This window comes from Perca fluviatilis, chromosome 13 (genome assembly GCF_010015445.1).
Source record: "Perca fluviatilis chromosome 13, GENO_Pfluv_1.0, whole genome shotgun sequence".
Taxonomy (NCBI): domain Eukaryota; kingdom Metazoa; phylum Chordata; class Actinopteri; order Perciformes; family Percidae; genus Perca; species Perca fluviatilis.
Window position 1 is genome coordinate 20602314 of NC_053124.1, and position 25060 is coordinate 20627373.

At 40.3% G+C, this 25060-nt stretch overlaps 2 protein-coding genes and 2 non-coding genes across 8 annotated transcripts in view; 1 reads left to right on the top strand and 3 right to left on the bottom strand.

Moving 5' to 3' along the window:
- ptk2aa (protein tyrosine kinase 2aa) overlaps window positions 1-18926 on the bottom strand; it is a 71475-nt gene extending 52549 nt beyond the window's left edge. For 2 of the 3 annotated variants that reach the window (XM_039819331.1, XM_039819330.1), the window contains exon 1: window positions 18734-18926. Coding sequence is in view for 1 of the 3 variants with exons in the window: in XM_039819325.1 (XP_039675259.1) it covers window positions 9640-9658 (19 nt within the window). In the remaining 2 variants the exon portion in view is untranslated. Of the gene's footprint in view, window positions 1-9639; window positions 9847-18733 lie in introns of those variants that run through there. The other variant, XM_039819325.1, reaches the window with a different exon arrangement.
- A 1549-nt stretch (window positions 18927-20475) lies between these two features.
- On the bottom strand, window positions 20476-20547 carry trnah-gug. Its single transcript has one exon. It is a non-coding gene; the product is annotated as a tRNA-His (tRNA).
- Window positions 20548-21016: 469 nt separating this feature from the next.
- trnah-gug lies at window positions 21017-21088 on the bottom strand. Its single transcript has one exon. It is a non-coding gene; the product is annotated as a tRNA-His (tRNA).
- Window positions 21089-24740: 3652 nt separating this feature from the next.
- dennd3a (DENN/MADD domain containing 3a) overlaps window positions 24741-25060 on the top strand; it is a 33974-nt gene continuing 33654 nt past the window's right edge. For 2 of the 3 annotated variants that reach the window (XR_005641233.1, XM_039820415.1), the window contains exon 1: window positions 24741-24924. The gene's annotated coding sequence lies outside the window, so the exon portion shown is untranslated. The remainder of the gene's footprint in view (window positions 24925-25060) is intronic. The other variant, XM_039820414.1, reaches the window with a different exon arrangement.

Consider the following 25060-nt stretch of genomic DNA (forward strand, 5'->3'; position numbering starts at 1 on the left):
CACGACTAAAACAACTTTATAACGTAACATACACATGTTCCACTAAAACAAGTTCCTTCCGAGCCTATTTTGCAGCGGCACCGCGGCTTTCGCCGGTGCTTAGCACCGCCCAAGACGATTGTGACTGGTTTAAAGAAATGCCAATAAACCAGAGCACGTTTTCCTCCCATCCCCGATTGCTATGTGGAGTAGCCGGACTCTCCTCCAGCGCGCTTTGGAGGAGGGTCTGGCAAAGAGAGACACGGACGACAGTGACTGGGCTTCAGGTCAGTCTACCTTCTTGCAATGGTTGTACTCTTAAAGGAAAACGCCAACTTATTGGGAATTTAGCTTATTCACCGTAACCCCCAGAGTAAGACAAGTCGATACAAACCCTTCTCATCTCCGTGCATGCTGTAACGCTGTCTGACGGCTCCAGCGGCATCAGCCCATAGCAGAACAGGCAGGTGAATGGTTCCAGTAATCCTACTGCTCGAATAGTGACAAAAAGCCAATAACATACAGATTGTTGATATAGTATTGATTTGTAGAGTGACAGCGTGTACAAAAAACAACGTAACATGAGACACAGCCATCTTCTAACCGTAAACAAACCGGGAACTATATTCTCAGGCGGAAGAATATAGTACCTGGGCGGAGTGATATGCTCGCAGCAAGCCTGTCTGAGAATATAGTTCCCAGTTTGTTTACGGATAGAAGATCGCCGTTTCTCATGTTACGTTGTTTTATGTACACGCTGTGACTCTACAAATCACAACATGTAAACAGGAACATGTTGGCGTTATTTTGTCACTTTTGTCACAATTCGGAGCAGTAGGCTAGTTGGAACCAGTTACCTGCAGGATCTGTGCTGGGCTAAGCTAATGCTGGAGCCGTCAGACAGCGTTACAGCACGCACGGAGATGAGAAGGGTATGTATCGACTTGTCTAACTCTGGGGGTTACACTGAATAAGCTAAATTCCCAATAAGTCGGCGTGTTCCTTTAAAGGTTGCAACATTTACATGCTTTAAGGCCCGGGACACATTAACCCGATTATCGGCCGTGGGACAGTCTGGCGAGGTCAGTGACTCAAATCTGTTCAGTGTGTCCCGTGCCGTCGTCCGTCTGGGGGGCTGTCGGCGTTCATTTTGGCCGACCTGACATGTTCGGTCGGCGGCAGGGAAATCGGGACTCACCCGAAAATGACGAGCGCAATGAGGTGACTACAGTCTCTCTTTTAAACTGACCTTTGTTGAGCTGAAATGAAGACAGATTCAGCAACTGCATGGCCTATTTCTCGCTTAAAATGTTTTCAGAAACACGTTTCAGTGAACTATTTTAGTACAATATGAGATTGTATTCTGAACGGCCGCCATGACAGTCTGGCTCTCAATAGCCGGAGAAAACAAACCCATGTGACGCGTTTGTCCAATCAGCTGCCGGTTTTCATTTCTTGGGCAACATTACAGATTAGCGCCGCCTGCTGTTATGGAGATGTATTACGTCTCGTCTCCTCTCGTCTTTTTGGTGTGTTCTGTGGCAGTTTTTTGGACCTCGGGGACGCGACTGATCATATCGACGGGGTTTTCTGTCAACGGTTGCCCGTCGGCTATATGTGTCCCGGCCTTAAGGTTTTTTAACACATCAGTATACATCCACGGTTTTAAGGCTGGGACATGCTTATCTGGCTTCTTGAAAAATGTGCATGGGGGGGGGGGATTACATGGCTGTTAAATGACTGCAAATTTTGAGTATGATTGTGTGTTTTAGCTTGCTTAACACTCACGTCCAGAGAAGGCATTTGTTAGATTAGGAGGTGATTGAATCAGCTGCTCTGCAACCTATAGTAACACCATTAACATAACACCCTTCTCTATAAAGACCCCCAGATACTTCACTACATGTACCTTCAGAGAACCACAATACTAGCCTTAGATGAGTGGGCTGGGCACTCTGATTTAATATTTTGAATCTTTATTTTGCAGGAGGAAATTAAAGCTCTAGCAGGAATTCAGTTTGTGGTCAGTAGTAGGGCTGGGCGATATATCGATATAAACAAATATATCGATATATTTTTAAATGAGATATGGAATTAGACCATATCGCATATATCGATATAGTTCAAATGTGATCCTTGCTCCCATAGATATGTCGCCGTGAGGTTCTAAACATACGTCAAAACCCGCCGCCATCTTGGAACAGGGGTCCGAAGCATTCAGATCAACGCTAAAGATGCCGGACTTTTGTACTGCTTAATTATGTTCGATAGAGGAAATGAAAAGAACAAACCGCAATGGATAACATTTAACAGGTGACAATGTGTTTTATGATTATATATGCCGCCTTCGACCAGCAATCTGAGCTCCGGGCGGCAGCGGAGGCGGAGAGCCCCGTCGGCCGCAGTGTCTCTTCCCGGGCAAAAACACAGCTTCGCTGCGCCGGGTCCCCGCTGATCCAGATCGGACCAGCCAAAGACAGAGTGGTGATCGGTAGGATCTTACACGTAGTCCAGGACGAACTGTAGGTCGATATCGGCCGGAAAGTTCCACTAAGTTTGCCGGCGAGGCGACGGAAAGAAGCTACAGCGGGGCAGCGACCGTCTGCGGCTGCAGGATCTGGAGCTCAGTGCCCGTTAAAATTACATGTAACAGCATAATACATACAGAAATAAATAGTGGAGGAATGAGCCTGGACATTTCAGTCTGTTTAAACTTCACCTAAGCAGAAACTCTTTAGTTCAGAAGGGTAAGTTCCGTTACATCAGATCTGTGAACCGATCATAATAAATATTCTTTGTATTAACACATTAATTAGTTTCTTTGTTTTGTAGTCGATAGTTCATATTTTAGTTTACTAGTGGAAGAAGCAGTATCAAGTGGAAGAATGGGACTATAACCTAGGCTTACAGGCATGAGGCATTACATTTTGAACAAAGTAGATTATATTAATATCAAAAGCTTAATTGACCTTTGGAACGAATCACAAATAGCCTATGGAGCTTTGATTTCAAAAAAGTTACTCCTGTTACAGTATTTAGGTTTACATTTTATTGTTATTTGAACAGCTGAGCATTTAATCATGAACCAGGTGAAGAAACCGGTTTATTATTTATTTGATTTTGCAACTGTTTCTATGAAACAACTTGTGACATGTCATATTTGATTTGGGCTTTGACTGAACATTTGCTCTCAATTCGCGGAAAAAAATATCGGGATATATATCGTATATCGATATTCAGCCAAAATATATCGGGATATGACTTTTGGTCCATATCGCCCAGCCCTAGTCAGTAGGAGATATACACAGTTGACTGATGGCCAAATGACAAAACATTTCTTAGGTGACTCTGCATTTTAATACTCCTAAAACTAAGAATAATTTTGTTTTATTGTAAAAGTGTGTACTCAACGGCATTTTATTTTTATGACTACTATTTACTTAGTTGAAAGTACTCTCCTCCTACTTTCAACTCCTACTCTGATTATCGAGTGGCTTAGTACACTACACTACATCGATACTGCAGCTCCCAGACTCCCACAGGAAGCTCAGGAGAAGCTCTTTAAAAACTTGACACCAAGGCCTATCACACTCAGAGCAGAGATATGGCTGTGTGCAGGAGGTCAGGAGGATAAGTGCCTAAGTGCTTTAGACACCCTGATGTACACACAAATACTGGGTAAGCATGCACACACACACAGGGTAAAATGATAGCAGGGGTTGTCAACAAAAATTTTGTAATGGTAAGAAAACCCACACACCAAAAGGAAATACCACAAAGGTGACTCATGGTATGTGTAATATCGACAAACCCTTTGAAATATGAAACCAGGACCCTAGAGTTAGTGTGTGGGTGTGCATGGCCGTGGCGATGGGATTCAAGACGACACCATTACAGTAAGACTATAAACTATTGACAATTCCCAATAACATCTTAAGTACAAATATAGCTGCAAGCAGCAATGAGGGGGCCAAGCAGTACACTAGCAGAAAAGGTGTTGCCATGGCATGAGCAAGCACTCACAGCAACTTTGATGGCAATTGGATAAAGAATGGCTGAGATATCAGCTCATTTACGTTGTTACAGTGCCCCTAGAGGCCAAATTACACCAATTTCCTTGTGTGTTCTCACAATCAAGGGCCAAGTCCCTGTACCAAATTTGGCTTTAGTATATCAAAGCGCTGCTGAGATATGAGCTCATTTCCTGTGATTATAGCGCCCCCATAGTGGTCAAATGTCACCAAGTTTATTCTACGTCCTCGGGATTGGGTCTTGAGTCCATGTACAAAGTTCAGTTTTGAAACACGAAAGCGTTGGTGAGATATGAGCCTACTTCCTGTGATTATAGCACCAACCTAGTGGTCAAAAGACTCCAAATTGATTGTGCATCCTCAGGATGTGGTCCCAAGTCCATGTACCAAGTTTGGTTTCAATACGTGAAAGCATTACTGAGATATGAGCTAATTTCCTGTAACTCTAGCGCCCCCTAGTGGTCGAAAGTCACCAGATTTATTGTGCGTCCTCAGGATGGGGTCCCAAGTCCATGTACCAAGTTTGTTTTCAATACGTGAAAGCGTTGCTGAGATATGAGCCTACTTCCTGTGATTATAGCACCCCCACAGTGGTCAAAAGTCACCAAATGTCTTGAGCCTCCTCCTAATTGGGTCATGAGTCCAAGTATTGAGATTGGTGGTGATACGCAAAAGCCTCCCCGAGATACGAGTTCACTTCCTGTTTAGCGGCTTCGCCGTCGATTTCGATTGGCTGTGACGGGCAAACGCTTTCGAATATCAATACGCAATGGAATAACTTTTGTGCGGCTTGGTCTGAAGATCATCTGTGCCAAGTTTCGTGAAAATTCGGAGAAATCTTGTGACCTGTGAAAACTTTTTAGTGTTTTTGATGAAATCCAATATGGCGGCCGGATCAATTACGTTGACGTCACAAATTGGCATGTGTTGGCCTTAGGACCCCCCACAGTATTAACAGACACCACTGGCAAGTTTTTATTCCAAACACATCAAACGTTATAGGCCAAAACGTAATTTTGCGAATTACAGCGCCCCATATTAATAGGTGTAAGGTCACCACATTTCTTGAGCCTCTTCCTAATTGGGCTCTGTACCTATGTATTAAGATTGGTGTTGATAGGTGAAATACTTGCTGAGATATGAGTTCACTTCCTGTTTGGCAGCTTCACCGTCGATTTCGACTGGCTGTGACGGGCAAACACTGTTGAATATCAATACGCAATGGAATAACTTTTGGGAGGCATGGTCTGAAGATCATCTGTGCCAAGTTTTGTGAAAATCGGACCAATTTTGAGACCTGTGAAAACGTTTTTGTTTTTTTGATCAAATCCAATATGGCGGAAGGTACAACATGGCGGATATTGACATCAGTTGAGTTCAGCGTCATCCAAGGAATCCAATTATATGTCAATATTCAAAATTGGGCATACGGTTCAAAAGGTAATCGCATGGCGTCAACGCCAGCTTTGACCCATTGGTGGCGCTAGACTGCCTGTGGTGCAGACCTAAAACTTGGTGAAATGAATTATGGGACTGTCCCGAATCAATGTGCCAAATTTAACAACTTTTTACTGTACAGGTCTTTTGGCTGCCATAGACTCCCATGGCAGAGGAAAGATTTGTAATAAGTAGAATCACTACTACCCAATTTTTGCATATGCTCTGAGAACTTCTTCACTTCACAAACTGCAAATACTTTAACATTTTCGGTGATACATTTCCAGTTTCAATTTTAACATCTAAATTGAGGTTTCTCTGACAACTTGCTTGATGTAAAAACAGCAGAACACATTATGTCAAATTGGGCCATAACAGATAAGATAATGTTAAAAGGGTCTATCTTTTTATTCAAATCTCCTATAGGAAAATTATTTTTTGACTTGGCCTGCAGTAAAGTCATAATGTAAGAACAGCCAGCCTGCTGCCCCACATAACATTCAGGCTTTTGTTATACTTATTTGTATTATTAAGCACAATACATTTCCTCTCATCTCAACATGTTGCCATGGATCACCTTTTCAATGATTAAGCCAAAGACAACAATTATAATCAATGACTAAAACCATATCCTAAATGGATAAAATGGACCAAGATAAACAGATCTGGAGCTGCTAAAGTCTCAAAGTGTCTATAATGACATCTACAGTAGATAGATCTGAACCCTGCACACACCATCTGCCCCATGGTTGCTCGCACTGACTATATTCTGTCACTGTCTCTCTTGTAAGCGTTAAGTGCTATGTAGCCTGATATCTGCAGCCAAACTGGTGTTGCTACAGTCTAGACTAAAACCCATAGGAGACTGTGGCCTTTTCATGTCTGAAAAATTAAATTAGACCGCACCTGAAGAGCTGTGAAAAACATTGCAGTCTTTATACAAATAATTTGTTTAACCACTTTTTATAGATGTGCATTTTCAGCCCAGAGTTCTTTTATATGTGTGACTTTTTATTGATTCATGTCATACAATTTATTTAAAAGCTGTTTTCTCTCCATAGAATATCCCGCAGGAGTCCTAGCATCGTGCTAATTACATACCAGTCTGTTTAACAGCCTCCACAGCACATATATCAAAGAGGGCCATGGGACACACACATGCACGCACGCACGCACGCTTGGCAGGCGGCCCAAAACACCTGCTCCTCAAGCTGTCCTCAAGAACCAGACACACGACAGGAGAGGAGTAAAGATTCATCTTGTAGATATATATGTAGATATACTGCCGTCTATCCCACAAATTATTTAGCATTTCTTTAATTTTAATTATTTATGATATATTTGTGTTGTTGAAGGAATATATATATATATATATATATATATATATATATATATATATATATATGAAGAATGCCCTCTTAACTTAACAGTTTTCCTACTGTGGGTTTGTGACCTATACTAGCTACCCGCATCTCTGTGGTCAAACCAGCCGTCGGTTAAGTTGGAGACAGAAGCCGTTGAAGACTGAGAAGAAGCTGGAGACAGAAGCCGGTAGAGCAGAGCGAAGTCCCGGTGAGCAGAGCAGACGTAGTCACGTCACTCACCAAACATTGTCTGGAAAATTATTTTAATGAATACATGGAGATGTGAGAAATAAGCACCAGTCCACAACATAGGATCTTCTTCCTGTTTTACTTTCTTGCTCCCGCCCCAAACACATCTGACCAATAAGGGGAGTGAACAATTCTTACATGGTTTGTAGTGATGCATTTTGGTTTGCTTGGATTTTTCTCTGTGTGAAACAAAACCGAACCAAGACAGAAAAAGCTCCAAGTTTGCAAACTTGGAACCAGATGTTCTTTTTCCCACAAAAATGAACACTTCTGCAAGAATCAACTGAATTAACCTGATGAGAGCAGTCAGCTGTTCTGCCTCGTTGCTCTCTGTCTAATGGTTAAAGCTGAGCTGGCACATGCCTGCCTGCGTGTGTGTGTGTGTGTGTGTGTGTGTGTGTGTGTGTGTGTGTGTGTGTGTGTGTGTGTGTGTGTGTGTGTGTGTGTGTGTGTGTGTGTGTGTGTGTGTGTGTGTGTGTGTGTGTGTGTGTGTGTGTGTGTGTGTGTGTGTGTCCCTCTGGACGATGGGGCGTTACTGGAGCATGCAGTCTTACAATGAAACAACATAGCCCCTCAGGCACCAATCACACCTGCCAGACACTAACATACAAATGCATATAATAACACACACAAGATGTTTTTGTCCTTGAAAATATATTTTTGGTTTTTGTTTTGAGTTCAAACAGTATCTGCATTTTCTCATTATTTACATTCAGATAAACATCGAGCAATTATTCAAAACCTGTCATAGAAACACAAGATAAAATACATTACACACACACACACACACACACACACACACACACACACACACACACACACACACACACACACACACTAAATCCTACACACATGCAACATAATAAGGTCATGTGAACGCATGACTGCTCATACACATTTATCTGCAAAAGCGCACATGCACTGTGACACACACATTCACTCAAGTGTGTATAGTTCAGGTGCAGTGATAAAGCTAACTGGCTTACTGGAGCAGCACGCATGTTAATGTATCACACTCAGACCAGATACACTTTGTATAATTCATCCCAACAGATTTAGGAATAAACCAGTGAGATAGCGTACGATCTAAACAATTTTTTTGTTGCATTTTTTTTTTAATAAATCAAAAACACATCTGACATTAATGACCAAATAAATTACATTCCCTGTTGTGGGTTTCAAAATATAAAGATGCACTGAAAATGTGTTTTTGGAGTAAGAAGAAAATCAAATTTTTATTTCATTTTGGCTAAAAAATGAATACTTAATGCTGATTGGTCAATGAAAGGAAATCATTACTGGCTCGGCACTATGCTCTGTTTGATTAGAAAGCACCATGCTAAAAATGTATATAAACTATGCTCAAATGGCTAAAAACACATAAAATTGTAATTGTCATATGGTCATTTATTTTATTTCATATATTTTTGTGGAGTTTTTCCGTATCCAAATCAATAGATAGAGGATGTTCTATGTTATATAGATTGTAAAGCCCTATGAGCCAAGTTTGTGATTTTAGGATATAAACATAAAACAGACGTAACTTAAGGTTACTTTTTATAAGTGCACTACCTTGTGTACCTCCTTCTCCTGGCAAACAAAGGATCAGTCATCACATCTAGAAAAGTGTCAGCTTAAATGCAGGTAAAAGTATCAATTATCAATTATGGACCAAGGCCGAAATATTAAAACATACTGACATATAGAGGATTTAACCTAGAAACGGGGATTGTTACTTCATGCCTACATTTACAACATACACACACGCAACACACTGAGTCACATGGGCAACACTCTACCTAAGGTTGCAAACTGTATTCAAACACAAACCCACTCATTTGACACACATATAATCTCACATACTGCTTCCCTCCCACACACACACACACACACACACACACACACACACACACACACACACACACACACACACACACACACACACACACACACACACACACACACACACACACACACACACACACACACACACACACAGACACACACTTCAAGTTGAAGCCTCCTACATACAGTCAACCACACACTTCCATCTCCTTTTTCCACATACAAACACAATCCTTCATCAAAAGTGTGGCAGATGCTAAACAAAACAAAATAGCGCTTCAAATGTTCAAGTAGTTCATCTGGTCTAAAAGAATGTATCTTCCTCCTCCTTATCCCCATGGACATCATCACTGTTATAACTACTGCAGAATTGCATTTCTCAATAATCCTTTTCAATACTTGTGGAACCTTATGTTCAAATGTATTGCCCACACACAAACAACTATTTTGAGTTTTGAGGCTACAGAATAAAAACTAATGCAGCTCATTCATAAATGTTCAAACACACACACACACACACACACACACACACACACACACTCAACACAATTTTACACATCCATAAACAAACACACGCACACACACACACACACACACACACACACACACACACACACACACACACACACACACACACACACACACACACACACACACACACACACACACACACACACACACACACACACACACACACACACACACACACACACACCTCTTGTTTAATATCTTACCATGGTATAGTCCTTCCATTTAAAGTCCCAAAGAGAAGAGAAGTCTAATCCCCACTGACAGACGCTAAATTAGGAAAAGCCAAAATCCCAGGCTTCTGTGGTCTTTGGGCTAGCGTTGAGATGTGCTAGCCAGCTAACTCGGTTATGATGGCTAATGTTGGCTCAAGCTTACAACCCAGCCTCCTCCTCCTCCCTCTACTACTACAACTACTGCTAGTAACACTGACATATACACAGCAGCATGAGTGGGAGTAGAGTAGGGGAGGGAAGGAGGGAGGAAGAGAGCGAGGGGTAGTAGGCAGCCTATGACAGTGAAATGGGGGAGGGAGCTAAAAGAGAGAACAGGAGGAAGGAGGAGGGGGTGTCTTTGTCTCCCAGGAGAGGGATGGAGCGCGAGAGAGGGAGCCAGATGTACAGGACTCAGAGGGAAAGCAAGTGAGGAGGGAGAGACAAGAGAATAAGTGGGATAAAGAAAATAAGAAATGATGCAACAACTTCATGAAAAGAAGTGAGAAACAGGGAAGAAAGAGGTATAAAACAGGAACAATATGGGGGGGGGGAAGAGAAAGTGAGGAGGAAATAATATAGGGGAGAGAGCTGAGAATTACATAAGAGGAAGACGGAGAAGAGTGCGAGCTGTGTTGCCTTTGGCTAGTCTGCCACGCTGACAGAAATGCACCCCTGTGGAGCTACTCAATTAGTCATAATGCAGTATTCTCAACTCAACGTTGTCCTGCAGAAATCATCAATCTTCAGCACAAAAACACGGGGAATAATCAATTGTTCCACTGACTTTGTTTTGAGGGGTGCACATTTAATCCAATTATACTGTAATCAAATCACACGCAGGGATATAGAAGAAAGCAAACCCATCCTAATCTAATTTTACCAATATTTTGAGATAGAATAGTTTACTCACTCTATAGGCTCAAATCGTGACACAAATAACTTCATAAAACCAATAAAGAATACATGATAGCTGAAAAACACTGAAAATAAGTTATAGGAATGATGTTTGGTCCATGCAGACCCTTGCCAACATGGGCAGATTGCAGCATGCAGAAAGTATAACTTGGGCTGTAAACTGAAGTTAAGTGTGTAAGAGATGTCATCTGATATGCCAGCAGTTTTGTCTAGAGAAGTCTCATAAGACACATAAGATATCAGCATTTGAGAGCATGAACGAACATGCGTGTCCCAAAGGCAGAAATCTGTTATTGCTGGAACTTTCCTGTCTATGGCCGTTTTCCACTGTTTGTGCTTGCAGATATGGACCACAAAATGTGCTCAAAGTGCCATAAAATCACTTGGCGGTCACTGATTCTTGAAATTATGAACCAGTATGTCACATTATATTGACTATGAATGAGCCATGAAGCCCTCTCTCTCTCTCGCACACACAAGCAAGCAAAAACGCTGACGGACAAGACGAGAGTTGTTCAGGAGTAAAGCAGATTAATAGGCCACTGGATTAGTAGGCCAAGATGTCACGCACGCACGCACGCACGCACACATGCACGCACGCGCACACACACACACACACACACACACACACACACACACACACACACACACACACACACACACACACACACACACACACACACACACACACACACACACACACACACACACACACACACACACACAAAAAAAACACACAACTATACTCTGACTCTCATATTGAAGGTGGACCTAAGCTCTGTCCCTCATACTCCTGCTTGATGAGTTGGTGTGTTAACATCGCCCCCTAGTGGTAATGCATTTTCAAGTGCTGTTTGATTTAGAATAGTCCGAGAGCTGCTGTCACTCGGCGTGTTTTTTCCGTTAAAATATATTTGCCACTGGGTCTGCCAGGGTTAATGTGATTCTCTGCTTTGCCTGAACATCAAAAACATAAAAAAATTCCATCCATAACTTACACTTTGGGAAAGTAAACAAAACAACCACTGTAACCGATTCCAAAACTCCAAAAAATTGATCATAAATGATCACATCAGATCAGCTTCAAGCAACAAGAAAAAAAACAACAACTGACATTTCATTAATTATTTCTTTTTAACAACGGCCTACTCCAGTTTTCTAGTTTTCGCAATTGATGACATTTGTGTTAAGATAGATTACAAACAGAAGGAAAACAATTTGCAGACTAAGAGAGAGTTTCAAGACTATTCTTCCTATTCTTCAAGGAACCTTTGTTACAGGATAATCCCTGCTGGTGACTAATCACACAGACATACACATACATTGACACACAGGCAGACACACACTGTGGCATTATACCCACATCTGACCTCAGCAACACTAGTTTGTGTTAGCACAGTCTCTGAATGTGTGTGTGTGTGTGTGTGTGTGTGTGTGTGTGTGTGTGTGTGTGTGTGTGGTGTGTGTCGTGATATGTCATATCTTTGGCTCGTATCCAGGTGTTCACTGCTGATCTCTGTGTGTGTGTGTGTGTGTGTGTGTGTGTGATCTATTATGACTGTGTTTTTGTGGGTGTGTGGCTGTGCATGAACCTAGAGAAGAGATGAGGTCATATGATTGGCCAAGCAGACACTGATGTCTGCCTTGGCCTCATTCTCTCTCTCGCGGTCTCGGTAAAGTCAGGAAACCAGTCATTAAATACTAGTATACACAACCAATGATGAATCCCTTTATTGTCTTTAAACATTGCAAAAAGTATCTGGCCTATGAGACTACAAAAAGTTTAATTAATTTAGTTAGTAAATACTCAGCCACCATACAGGTTATTATGAAAGACTTTTGATTTTGATTTGATTGAACGTTTAAAAATATAAGCATTTTGATTTTGCATTCATTCCACTTGGATCTGTTGGTATGATTTGTAATTAACTAGTTATGTATCATTTGTTTAATGAGTACAAAAAAAAAAAAAAAAAAAGTGTAAAAAAGGACACGTTGCCCAGTGAAAGTTACTGCGCCTGGCCAATAAATAGTAACCTTGCACGGCAGCTGGATTCTCGCAATATCACAAGATCAGGCGAGAATCGTGGGATCACATATCACACGAAAATCCATCTTGCCGGGCTCCAACCAAATGCGTTTGTGTCTGAACTACTAGTTTACCACACCAATCACCGTCCGAGCTACTGGCAGCGACAGGCGTGGTTCCAATGACAGCTTCTCAGATGGCTTCTGTGTTAAAGGACAATTCCGCGGAAAAATTAACCTAGGGGTTAATAACACATGGGTACCGAGTCGACCGTTCTATGAGATCTGTTTTCATGCTAATCGAATGTGACCAGTTTTAGCACAAAACGGTAATTAGCTTGTAACGCTAGTCGTCGGGGCTTGCTAAAGTAAAAAGAAAATCGCTATTTCTATACCACTAACAAAGCTCAAAATAGCATCACACTTCCACGGTAGCATAATGAGGGTCCCTACATGTAAAACGAAGCATTGAGAACTTTGTTAAGTGTACAGACAGTTTATTAAAAAGATAGTTTATAAAGACGGCACCGTTCACGTATACAGGCAGGCGCCATCTTGGGAAAACAGACACGAACAGTCGAACGATGAACGCCGTGCTTGAGCTATGTTACTGGTTACACAGCGTTCGTCGTTCGACTGGTCATGGTTTTCCCAAGATGGCGAAATTAATCAAATATAGATATAACGTGTTGGTGAGTGCTTTCAGGTGCTGGTGTTGTAGGCAGAACCCTTTTCTTACCTCTGGACAGAGCCTGGCTAGACTTAATACTAAGCTCAGCTAACCAGCTGCTGGCAGTAGCTTCTTATTTAGCGACCAGACATTAGAGTGTTATAATCTTCTCATATAACTCTTGGCAAAAAAGCATATTTCCCGAAATGTCAAACTATTCCTTTAACTACTTCAATCTGTATATTTTTTTTATTGTTTGAACAAAGCTTATTTGGTGTCTGAGACATATCCTGAGATATCATAAGTGGACAGCTGAACAAATGGACAGGCACAGTAGGTGCAAAAGAAACATACTGTACCACCTAGGCTACCGATGAAGCTAAACGAAGATTAATTCATGTCCAGTAGGTAATGATACATTTTCGATACACAAGTACAATGATTACTTTTTAATGTGTTTAGGATATAGTATATCTTGGGACAATTTCTTCTTGTCTCATCTCTTAGTTTCTATTTCTCTCTTTTCTCCACCCAGCTTTCTCCTCCTCCCACCTCTTTATTCTGTGTCTATATGACAAAGCCCAACAATTACTTCTTTCTCTCTCTCCCTCTGACTCACTGTCACTGCAATGAAATTACACTGACTGTCTGCGCACGCACGCACACGCACACACACAAACTTATTTACAATATATGTGGTTGTAATTGTTCTTTTCTAGCCTGCAGTTCCGTCACTGCTTCACTTTGAGAAAACTAAGGGAACATGACCATTCGTTTTTCCGAGTCATTTTGATTGAGTCAAGGAGTCAGTCTGCACACACACGCACACATACACATATACATATACACACACCAGAGGGAATCGCTGTGCTCCAGTTCCATTCATCACTAGTAGACATGGTGCACCAATGACCTGCATGACCGAAGATAGCTCGCTCTAAGTGTGTGTGTGTGTGTGTGTGTGTGTGTGTGTGTGTGTGTGTGTGTGTGTGTGTGTGTGTGTGTGTGTGTGTACGCCACAAGGAGATGTCATTTCCTGCCATTGTAGGAAATTTCAGTGCACCCAGTAAGAACGCTACGCTGCACAGTGGTCCATCTACACACATAGAAACAACTATATTTGGGCAAGATCAGAAAACGGCGACTGCAGAACATAGCCACCTGCTTGAACAGACAGACTGCAATAAATCCAACCTCACACACATACACAATCAAGTTACATTGTTTAGGGGATTTAAACCCTACAGGAGCTATAACATAGTTTCAGGTTACAAAAAAAGAATTAGGGATGCACCAATCTGGTTTGTTGGGACCAATATAAATGCCATTAGTATGAAACATTCTGCAGAAATTTCTTCACTGAAATGACTGGCCCATAACAGCAAGTCAGTGAATTATTTCCAAAATGTGTGTTTGAAAGGAGCACAATGTGGAGTTTTTGACCATTGGCCCTGAACAAACAATGGATCGGAAATTGATCTGGCCTTATATAGCTAATCCTTAAAAAATCCTTAATAATGCAATAAATAAATAAATATACTCAAGATGGCCACCAGGTATCCACCATTCAGCTATTATTGTCTTATTGTAAAATTATTTAATTACCAAACACACAAATGCAACTGCAAGAATGCACACACATATCGCTAAAGTCATAACGAGCACAAGATATTTTTAACCGACAAAACCAAGACAGTGTTCACTCATGTTATCTTGGGTAAACATAGTCATTATCACAACACACAGACACACAGACACACAGACACACAGACACACAGACACACAGACACACACACACACACACACACATGTCTGAGCAGTGTTGCTGCTGCTGAGAGGAAGAAGGCGTTTTCCTTTCAACTCCTGAGGGACGCAGCATGCTTTAGGATGTACAGTAAGTGCTCTGTGAGTAAGTGTGTGTTTGTGTTTACATGGAGGGGTGTGGGGGCTGCGTTCTGAATGCAACCAACCCAAAAGCAAAAGGAATGGACCTCCATTCAGCCCCCTGTCTCCAAACACACACACTCCTTTTCCTTCACAGCTGAAACCACATGCAGGAGGATGCAGGGGAATAAGTTTAACGGAAGATAGAAGCTAAATTTATAGGACACATACAAGCCAGCGCTTGCTTGCGCACGCACGCACACACACACACACACACACACACACACACACCGGTGCGACTGCAAAACAAAGAAACCATTTGCTTAATTTAACTGTTCATTCATGATTTTTCCTTCCGGAGGTGAGTTTACAAATAGCATGAATACATTTGTGCAAGATGTTAGAAAACTGCTTAGACCTCCACACAGCTGCAACTATTTACATAGTATGAAAAAGGCAAATCACTGGGGGAAAAAAGACTGCCACCAGGAATCAGGAAAACAGCAAACAACTTGTTTTGTTTTTTAAAAGCTCAAACTGAAGTTAGAGTTGTTCTTTTCCACTCCAGAGAACTTATTTCATGTGGTATCATGAATTCCTCATGACACACATATTAAGGACACACTGTTATTCAGGACCTCTACATATCTCCACACACACACACACACACACACACACACACACACACACACACACACACACACACACACACACACACACACACACACACACACACACACACAAACACACACACACACACATACACACACACAGCATGTGTCTGCAGTGATTAGAATTACTAGTTTGAGTCATTACGAGTCAACCACATACTGCAATCTACTGACACTAGACTGCTGGCTTTGTTACCCGCTATGCTTTCTCTACATTTTTCGGTCTCTGTCTGCCCATCAGTCTAGTATAGGACAAACTTGAGTAGAATATATAGTAGATGACTGCAAAGAATAGAAAGGTTTGAACGAAAACAGAGGATCAAACTTGCAGGACATAAAAAGAGAAAATGGACTACAAACAGTAGAGTTCTCTGCAAAGTAATGAACTGCTCCGGTAAGATCTCTGAGTGTAGTCAAGTGTTTCTATAAATACAGGCCTCCTGCACTGCTCTGCAACACACACACACACACACACACACACACACACACACACACACACACACACACACACACACACACACACACACACACACACACACACACACACACACACACACAAACACACAAACAAAAACAAAAACACACACACACACACACACACACACCACCTGTATTAGCCTGCTGTAGAGCAACAGGAAGAGTTGTGTCAGAAAAGTGTAGCTATTTACTCTCTGTGAAGTGTATTAAATTATTTTTACCAACTTAATAACATCTATAACAAACGCCTAAATTAACATTTCTACAGTAAAGCCCACTAAAAACTAAAGTAGAGGGTGTCTGAAGGAATTCCCCAGAGCCATGTGATGTATCTCACGAATTAAAGCAAAATGCCATTTTCTGCTTGTTTCTCAAACTGACGGTAATGACAGGTTTCTTCTCGGATTACACTGCATTCATTTTGGTCCTATGATGCCAAATTAGAAGAGGCCGTAGTTTACCATATGTTTCAAACACACGTTTGGTATGAATTTCAATAATCAGACAAACTTCATATCTGACCCACTTAAATGATTAAAAGTAGCCACAGTAAGTGGTCACTGTCTAAATAAATTCACCATTCAAGTAGTTCTGCATGTGGTGTAGCACTCGGTCAAAGTGAGCTGAATGAATGCAGCCCAAGTGGAACTAAATAAAAGCTTGTCAAGTGGATAAGCTAATTAGCAGTGTGAGCTGTTTTCTAATTCAAAAATACCATCTCAAACCTGTAGAAAGCTCTGTGAATGTCATTTGACCAATTACATTTAAATGAACAGCTGGGTGAGAAGATTTAGTTTTACAGCGTTCATTCTGTGTTTTAAACAAACAACATATCAAACAAACCATTAAAACTCTGGCTTTTTGTGGTGTAAAAAATTAGTGTCTGCAGGACGTCATCCTGGGACAGTCTTTCTTCTCACAATAGCTATCATTTAGATGAAAAGAATTTCCCAGAGTTTATCGTCACACCATTTGCAACCACCTCATTTTGTTTGTTTTAGTAAACGACAGCCTATATGAATTCAGAATGCCTCAATCAAAGGAACACACAGTATTTGTATTGTACATACAATTCTGTGACTGTCATGCACAGGTGCATCCATAAACCAAACCATGACCTTAAAGAAACTTTGAATTCCCTACACTAACATTCATGGAGCAAATTAGTATACAAAATACTGCTTTAGGTTGAGCTTGTCCACAGAATTGCAAATAAAAGTGTGCAGAAAAGCACTCCTATTAATAATGTACGTCTGAAGCCTCAGTGGCCTCAGGATACTGCAATTCATTAGCATTTTCTTGCATCTTGAATATGAAGTAGAGACAAATCAGGCTCCAGCAATCGTTCACTGTTGGGGAAAATGTAGAACTCAGAGCAGCCTGTTTCAATTTAACTTTCAAGTGTCTTTTATCCATATATCTACTTGTATACATTTAATCATTTTGTTATGTCGGAGACTAGATGTTTTTAAACTAGTACTTTTTTGAGGAAACCTAACCCTTCTCTTAACAACAGTCCAAAAACAAAAGATATTCAACTTAAAATAATATAAATCTGAGAAAAGCAGCAAATCACCACATTTTAAAAAGCTAGAATCAGTGAAGATTTGGCATTTCGCTTGACTAAAAAACTGAAAGAATTAATTGACTGTCAAAATTGTTGCGGATTACGAACTAATCGAGTATTCGACTAACGTTAATTGTTTCAGCTCTGATTTGCAAGATACCATTTGTGAATGAATATATAGATCTACAGAACTGATATGCACCTGATTAGCCAATTAATAGCAGCAAAATGAGAGGGAGTGTCAGCACATCATATCATACACCTACCGTTAACTAATTAACACAGTTATACAGCAAATATCCTAAATAACTGGGCCCATTGGTTAGTTTTTGAAAGTCTTAAGAAAAAGTATAACTGCTTCATTAAGATAGAAAGGAAGAGTTCAGTGTTCAGTTTGTTGGGAAGGCAAGGTAACGTTAACGGTTAACGTTAACCAAACAGCCTTGAATCCATGACAGTGGGAAGAAAAAAAGTGCTTGAGATAGAGATTTCGGTGCTAAATGTAGGTTAATCCGTTGCATTTATTTAACGTTACAGTAGGTTGGAGTTAACGTTGCTCCACGTTCACTCCATGTGACTGTGGCGACGAGTTTGGTGGCAGTAGGTCACTCTTCCTTTCAACTGCTCCAAGTTCCTAAAAGGAAAACTCCGCTCTAGTTATGGTGTTGTAAAGCTAACCTAATGTATCAGTTATTTCCCAAATAACGTTATAACCAAGAGAGAGAGAGAGAGAGAGAGAGAGAGAGAGAGAGAGAGTAGTTCAAAAAGTGGGAGAGGAAACAGCTAACGCCAGCCAGGACGAACGTTAAACCAACCGCATCCCATACTTTCTTTTAGCTCTTGAAATAATCCACAAAACACAATATCACTCACGTTGACTTGTTCAAGGGGACGTCCGAGGCGTTTGTGTTGACTTTACCGGCGGAAGAAGCTGTTCACAGTCGGTGGATAATCCGTTATTTCAGTTGTAGGGCTAGGAGTAGTTACAGTTAGGGTTTTTTTCGCTCCTGCCTATCTCCCCCTTCTCCCTCTCCCGTCGCCTGTGTTCCTGCTTCCCCTCTCCACATCCAGCATTCCAATATGGCCGCTCTAGGGACACACACACACACACACACACACACACGCACGCACGCGCACGCACGCACGCACATAAACACACGCACACACGCGGAGAGCGAGAGAGATGTTATGTTGTGTAAATGTTCATATTACTGTTTATTGTGAATTGTGTTAAAAAAAATGAAAGAAGAAGAATGAGAGAGAGCAAACTGCTCCCTCTGAGGAAAGCCTTGCTTGAGGCACAGCAACAGCAACCCAGGAATGAATGAATAGATACTTTACATGCTATTATCGGGCATTTATACTTTAGTAAGAACAGTAGGCTAGTATCCGTGGTAGTAGTAGCTACTGTGCACTCTATTGTAGGCTATCTTGATTAGGTCTACACGAACAGCATCATTACTTGAGGAAAAATAGCAACATTGAAGAAATACATTAAAAAGTAGGCCTATTGTCTAAAAGCCTATTCTTCAGTTGATTATAGGCTACAGTATGTTGTATTCATAATCTGAATCTACGAAGTATAGCCAAAGCTGTCAAATAATTGTTGTGGAGTAAAAAGTAAATTAATCATAAAGGTAGATATATGGAGTGATCTTGGGGCTTTTGGGGACCCTGGGCAGTTGCCAGCCCTGGTATTAAAGTAGTTATGTCAAAGCCCTCTGAATTATAAATTGAATCTCACACCTTGTAGCTGGTTTGATATTCCTAATTATTCATCTTTCAATGCCAGGTATTATTGTGCAAGGGAATACAGTTTATATCGGCAAGTATGTGCTCCCTTCTGTGCACAGGTTCAAAGACGACATCTGGTGGTCACTACTTGTTATTGCCGTTTATTTGAGTTTACATATTGCCCTGAGGGTATGGATTTCCACATATTTAGCAATATTGCCATTTTTATGTTCCCTGGTGCACGAGTTGGATTAAGTGTGAAGTGACTTTAGTCAGGTTCCTCCAGGGATGTCAGATGAATAGAGTCAGGTTTGGTGTGGACTTCTTCCAAAAAGGCAATGAAGGACGACCTTAAGCCATCTTGTCCTTCAGAGCAAACCCTGATTGTCTTCAAAGTGGGGAGCATCAGACAAGTCATTAAGCCATACTGAGGGGGTTTCTATTGTTTTCAGTGCTGGAGCAGAACTTTCTTCACAGTTATAAGGCCATGTACAATACATTGTCTTTGAGGCTTCCTTATTGTGTTGACAGAGTGCCTCAATTGTGCCAAGGATGATCAGCTTGGGGTCAGACCTACCACTTCGGAAAATATGCTGAAAATGTCCTCCAGGAATTACATTTATCACACTGTGATGTGATGACCTAAGGCAAATATGCTGTGGAGTTTATTTTTTCCGGTAGCCTACAGACTATGCAGCACCTCAATTGAATTGAGAATCTTCTGGCATTTATAATGTAGGCCGAGGCTGTCATCCCTGATGTTTGTTTGATGGTTTCTGTGGAATACAGTTCTGTAATGAGAGAAGCAAAGCAACCCGTTCACCCTGTCTACATGTTTCAGACGCTCTTTTTCTCTTCTCATCTCGGCAGCAAGAGGAGGCTGCCGTGACCCGGATTCGAACCGGGGTTGCTGCGGCCACAACGCAGAGTACTAACCACTATACGATCACGGCTGGCCACCGAATCTGTAGAAGTGACGCAGTCTCACATAGATCACAGAAGAGGTTGGCTGAGAATAAACTGAAACTTAAAGAACATTCTCTGAGTTAGCCTACGTAAAAAATGCAACAGTCTTTTAATAAATACTTTTGAACTATTGCGTTACACAGATAGGTGTTTCTGTCATTTAATGTTAATTCAACAGCACCACAATCTATAAATCTTCCAAAATTACCATTCAGCAGCCCTTTGGCGATACATAGACTAGACTAGCCTATAGTTGAATCACCATCACAACTTCATGAAGGGATCTGCGGATTGATCCGGACTGTTTTATTATTGCATTAGTTTTAGCTAACTGTAGGCCTACCTAATAAACTGGCAACTGAATATAATGAATATAAACCCACTGTAGCCTTGGCCTCTCAATCTCAAACTGACACCATGACAGAGATTATGGGTAATGTCCTTTTTAAGAAAAGCTGCCGTGACCCGGATTCGAACCGGGGTTGCTGCGGCCACAACGCAGAGTACTAACCACTATACGATCACGGCTTGCCACTTGTCCTGGGGGTCAACATAAGAACATAAGGCAGGGCTCGACATTAAGGCTTGTCCGCTTGTCCGGGACAAGTGGATTTTTTGTAGGGCAAGTGGAAGAGAAATTTACTTGTCCCACTGGACAAGTTAAAACTCAAACAAACTAAAATGCCATGTTAGTTCACGTCATGTGCCACTCATTACGTCTATGTTACAGATTTGAAACGATAATTTCTTTCCCCCGCAATACCGGTCAGCGGACCGCTAACGTTAGACCCAGCCCCTGTTCAGCTCGTTCTCTGGAAGCAATGCAGCATGAAAGCACGGTGAACCTGCCGGTTAGTTAGCTAACGTTGCCTTGCTAACCTCGCCTTTAACGTTAGCTACCTCCTCGCCACATCGTTGACAGAAAAGGAGAGACCGGTGCTAACACGGCACCGGTGCCTTAACGAACCGTTATCTACCGGACCGAATTGCAAACGCGGTGCCACTGAAATGCCTGCGCTTCTCTCGGGATGCTCCAACGGACGTTAGAGGCAACCTAAACATCGCCGCATGTTACGCTAGTTAACACTACACTCAACAGCAAGTAACGTTAGCCTATCGTTAGCTAGCAGCTGGAGTAAACAGTTAAAATTCTGACAGCTAAACGGTGTAAAAGTACGTCTGTCTGTATTTCACTGGAGAGGAACATATGACAGTGTGCCGCTGCTGTTGTCGGAAAAACACAGATGTTGCGTTCAATTTGAAATTCGCCCGCCAGCGTTGTGCTGCATTCAAAGTTGTTGTAAAATACCCTTTTCCTATCCAGTGGTTGTTATTGTTGTTACATTTTTAATAAATCATTTAATTTTGCCTTAGCAATAAACAAGCCGTTCTATAATGTCGTTTTTTGCTCCTTTTGAAAAAATAATAATAATATATGCAGATTAAATATCAGGTAATAATCAACTGTAAAGTAGCTACACCTTTTTAAAAGGATCCTTTCGGTAAATCAGCCTCTGCCGGGTAGAAATTTGTGAAATTGTATAAAAAAAGTTAACACCAACATTTAGTGGCAAAATCCATTGTATGTCTACAAAATTATTTTAGATATAGTAGAAGTTCAAGTCACCACTACCTCTGGTCAAAATATTGACTTAGTATCTCAGAATATAAACTAAGAATCTCAAAGTAATGAGAAACTGTCAAATATTGACTTAAAATCTCAATATATTGGCTTAGTATCTCAATATATTAATTTATCTCAAAATATTGACTTAGTATCTCAATATTGACTTAATATCTCACTATATTGTTCAGTATCTCAATATATTGATTTATCTCAAAATATTGACTTAGTATCTAAATATATTGACTTATCTCAAAATATTGACTTAGTATCTCAATATATTGACTTAGTAACTCAGAATATTGACAAAGAATCTCAAACCAATAAGAACATTTAAAATATTGACTTACAATCTCAATATATTGACTCAATATCTCAAAGTATCGACTTAGTATCTCAATATATTGACTAAGTAACTTAGAATATTGACTAGGAATCTGAAAGTAATGACAAACTTTAAAATACTGACTTAGAATCTCAATATATTAACTTCTGCACACCGCAACATATTACTTTGTATTATGGAGTCTGGAGATCCTTTTTTCTTGTTGAAGGGGAAATCTATTGTTGGGGCACGTTTGTTTCTACTGTTTCAACAGAATTGTATTAATGTTGATAGTGTTTGGATGCTTTCAACGGTTTGTTCAAATTCTGCATTAGCAAAACACAATTTTTTTTATAAAATGATGAATCTTTACCCGGACAAGTGACTTTTATGCATGGACAAGTGAAACGTAAATGTACTTGTCCGAAGGACAAGTGCCTCAAAAAGTTAATGTCAAGCCCTGATATTAAGCAAATTCAGCTTGGCATACATAGGGCTACAGGTAGGCTATATATATATATATATATATATATATATATAATAGCTTACAGGTAGGCTATATATATATATATATATATATATATATATATATATATATATATATATATATATATATATATATATATATATAAATATATATATATATATATTGATGCTTATTATTTCCCATTTCTCTCATTATAAACTGAAGGCTATTGTTTTGGCACTATTAGTAGGCCTACACTGAAACATTAGAAACCTACATAACAACAAATACTGACTGTAGGCGACTGTGTGAGCAAACTCGATTCTGCTTTAGGCTAGATAAAAACTAGCAACAAAAAAAAAAAGTTAGTAGTAGTAGCCTAGCAGTAGTAGTAGTAATATTGTTAACTTACATCCTGAGATTAATCTTAGCTTGTACAATGCAAACTATTGTATTTATGTTCTTTATGTCAATACAATTCCTTCAAATGTAACTGAATTGACTTTAACTAATCTCAACTGTGATGCCAACCTAGGATGACATATGAACAGATTGTTGCTTCTCATTCACTTTTTAAAATGTAAATTACCTCAAAATGCAAATGCATTCTTTGTATCCAATTCGTAATTGCATATTTTAAGTTTAACCTATCATATAAACCATCTCATAGCCCCTCTCTCTCTCTCTCTCTCTCTCTCTCTCTCTCTCTCTCTCTCTCTCTCTCTCTCTCTCTCTCTGGGCTGACTAGGGGCCACAGATCAAGACACAGAATTTAAATAGGTGTGTTACATTTACCTTTCTCAGCACTTTATCGATAGACTATCAGTTCCTGCTACCACTGTGTCATAGGGTTAGTCACAGCTAATCAATATAGCAGAGGTGTGAACAGAGCAAATAAAAAAGTAGACGGCATGCACAAGGTTTGAAGGCTCCACAATTAGTACAAAATAGCAAGTCAGCAAGTACACAAGTCATATCTGTCATTTTGGGAGAACAATTATTATTAAATAGCGCTATATTTATGGATTTTGTAAAAATAAAAAATAAATAGAACAAAAAAAAAATCTTAATTTCAATTAAATTCTTTCAGTTCTTAATTTCACATATTTCCACCAATAGAATTGTGGAACATCATACATGCATAACAGACAGAGGTCACCTTACTATTTACATAAAACAATGTAACATAATAAACAGTATATACGTGTAAATGGGCCTGACTGTCTCTGTAGTCTACCTTAACCTGAAACCAGCCACAGTTTCACAATCCCTGTTTTTAATCTGCGGCTAGTAGTTTTAAAGAGCAAGTTGGAGCAAATTATATCTCCCACATACACATATATTGCTTAAAAAATAAAACCAAAAATAAATCACAATTTAAATGTATTTAAAAACCACAATATAAAACAATAGTAAACAGAAGACATCACTCTAGCCTACTTGATGGCTTGCTTATCTGCTATAAATGCAGTCAATTTTGAATACTTTATATAACATATGCTTTTCTATTTTTGTAATGTTACAGGGATGTCTTTGGTAATTCAATCGGTTATTATTACTATGTTATAAAAATCGCATCAAATGTAGGCTATTGTATTGGTCTTTACATATAGCAGTACACGAAACAGACAATAGATGGCGCCATGGTACTCTTTTCCCAGCTCCCGGAATTGTAAAAAAAAAAAAAAAGCTTTTATTTTGAAAATTGGAAAGTCCAAATGGACGTGGCGCTGCCTTTAGTTTGACAGACCAGCGGTGCGTGCACCCGCCCACACCTCACCGCACACGGTTAAATCACAGCACACAGTAAGCGTTACTGTAGCGTTTAGTTTTAGTCACAGTCTATGGTTTAGACTTGATAACAGATTTATGACTGGGGCTAACGTTAGCTAACGTCTCGTCAGTGTGACTTCACCGTCTGTCCAGTGGAAATGATCGAGTAATTTAAGGTCAGTCTTTTTTTTTTAACGTTATCGTTACGTTACTGTGTTAAGACTCTTGCTGGACTGGTCTTAACCGTCTTAACCGTCTTAACAAGTCAGTTTTCCATAACTCTACGGCAATTTCAGTTGTCAGTTGCAGTTA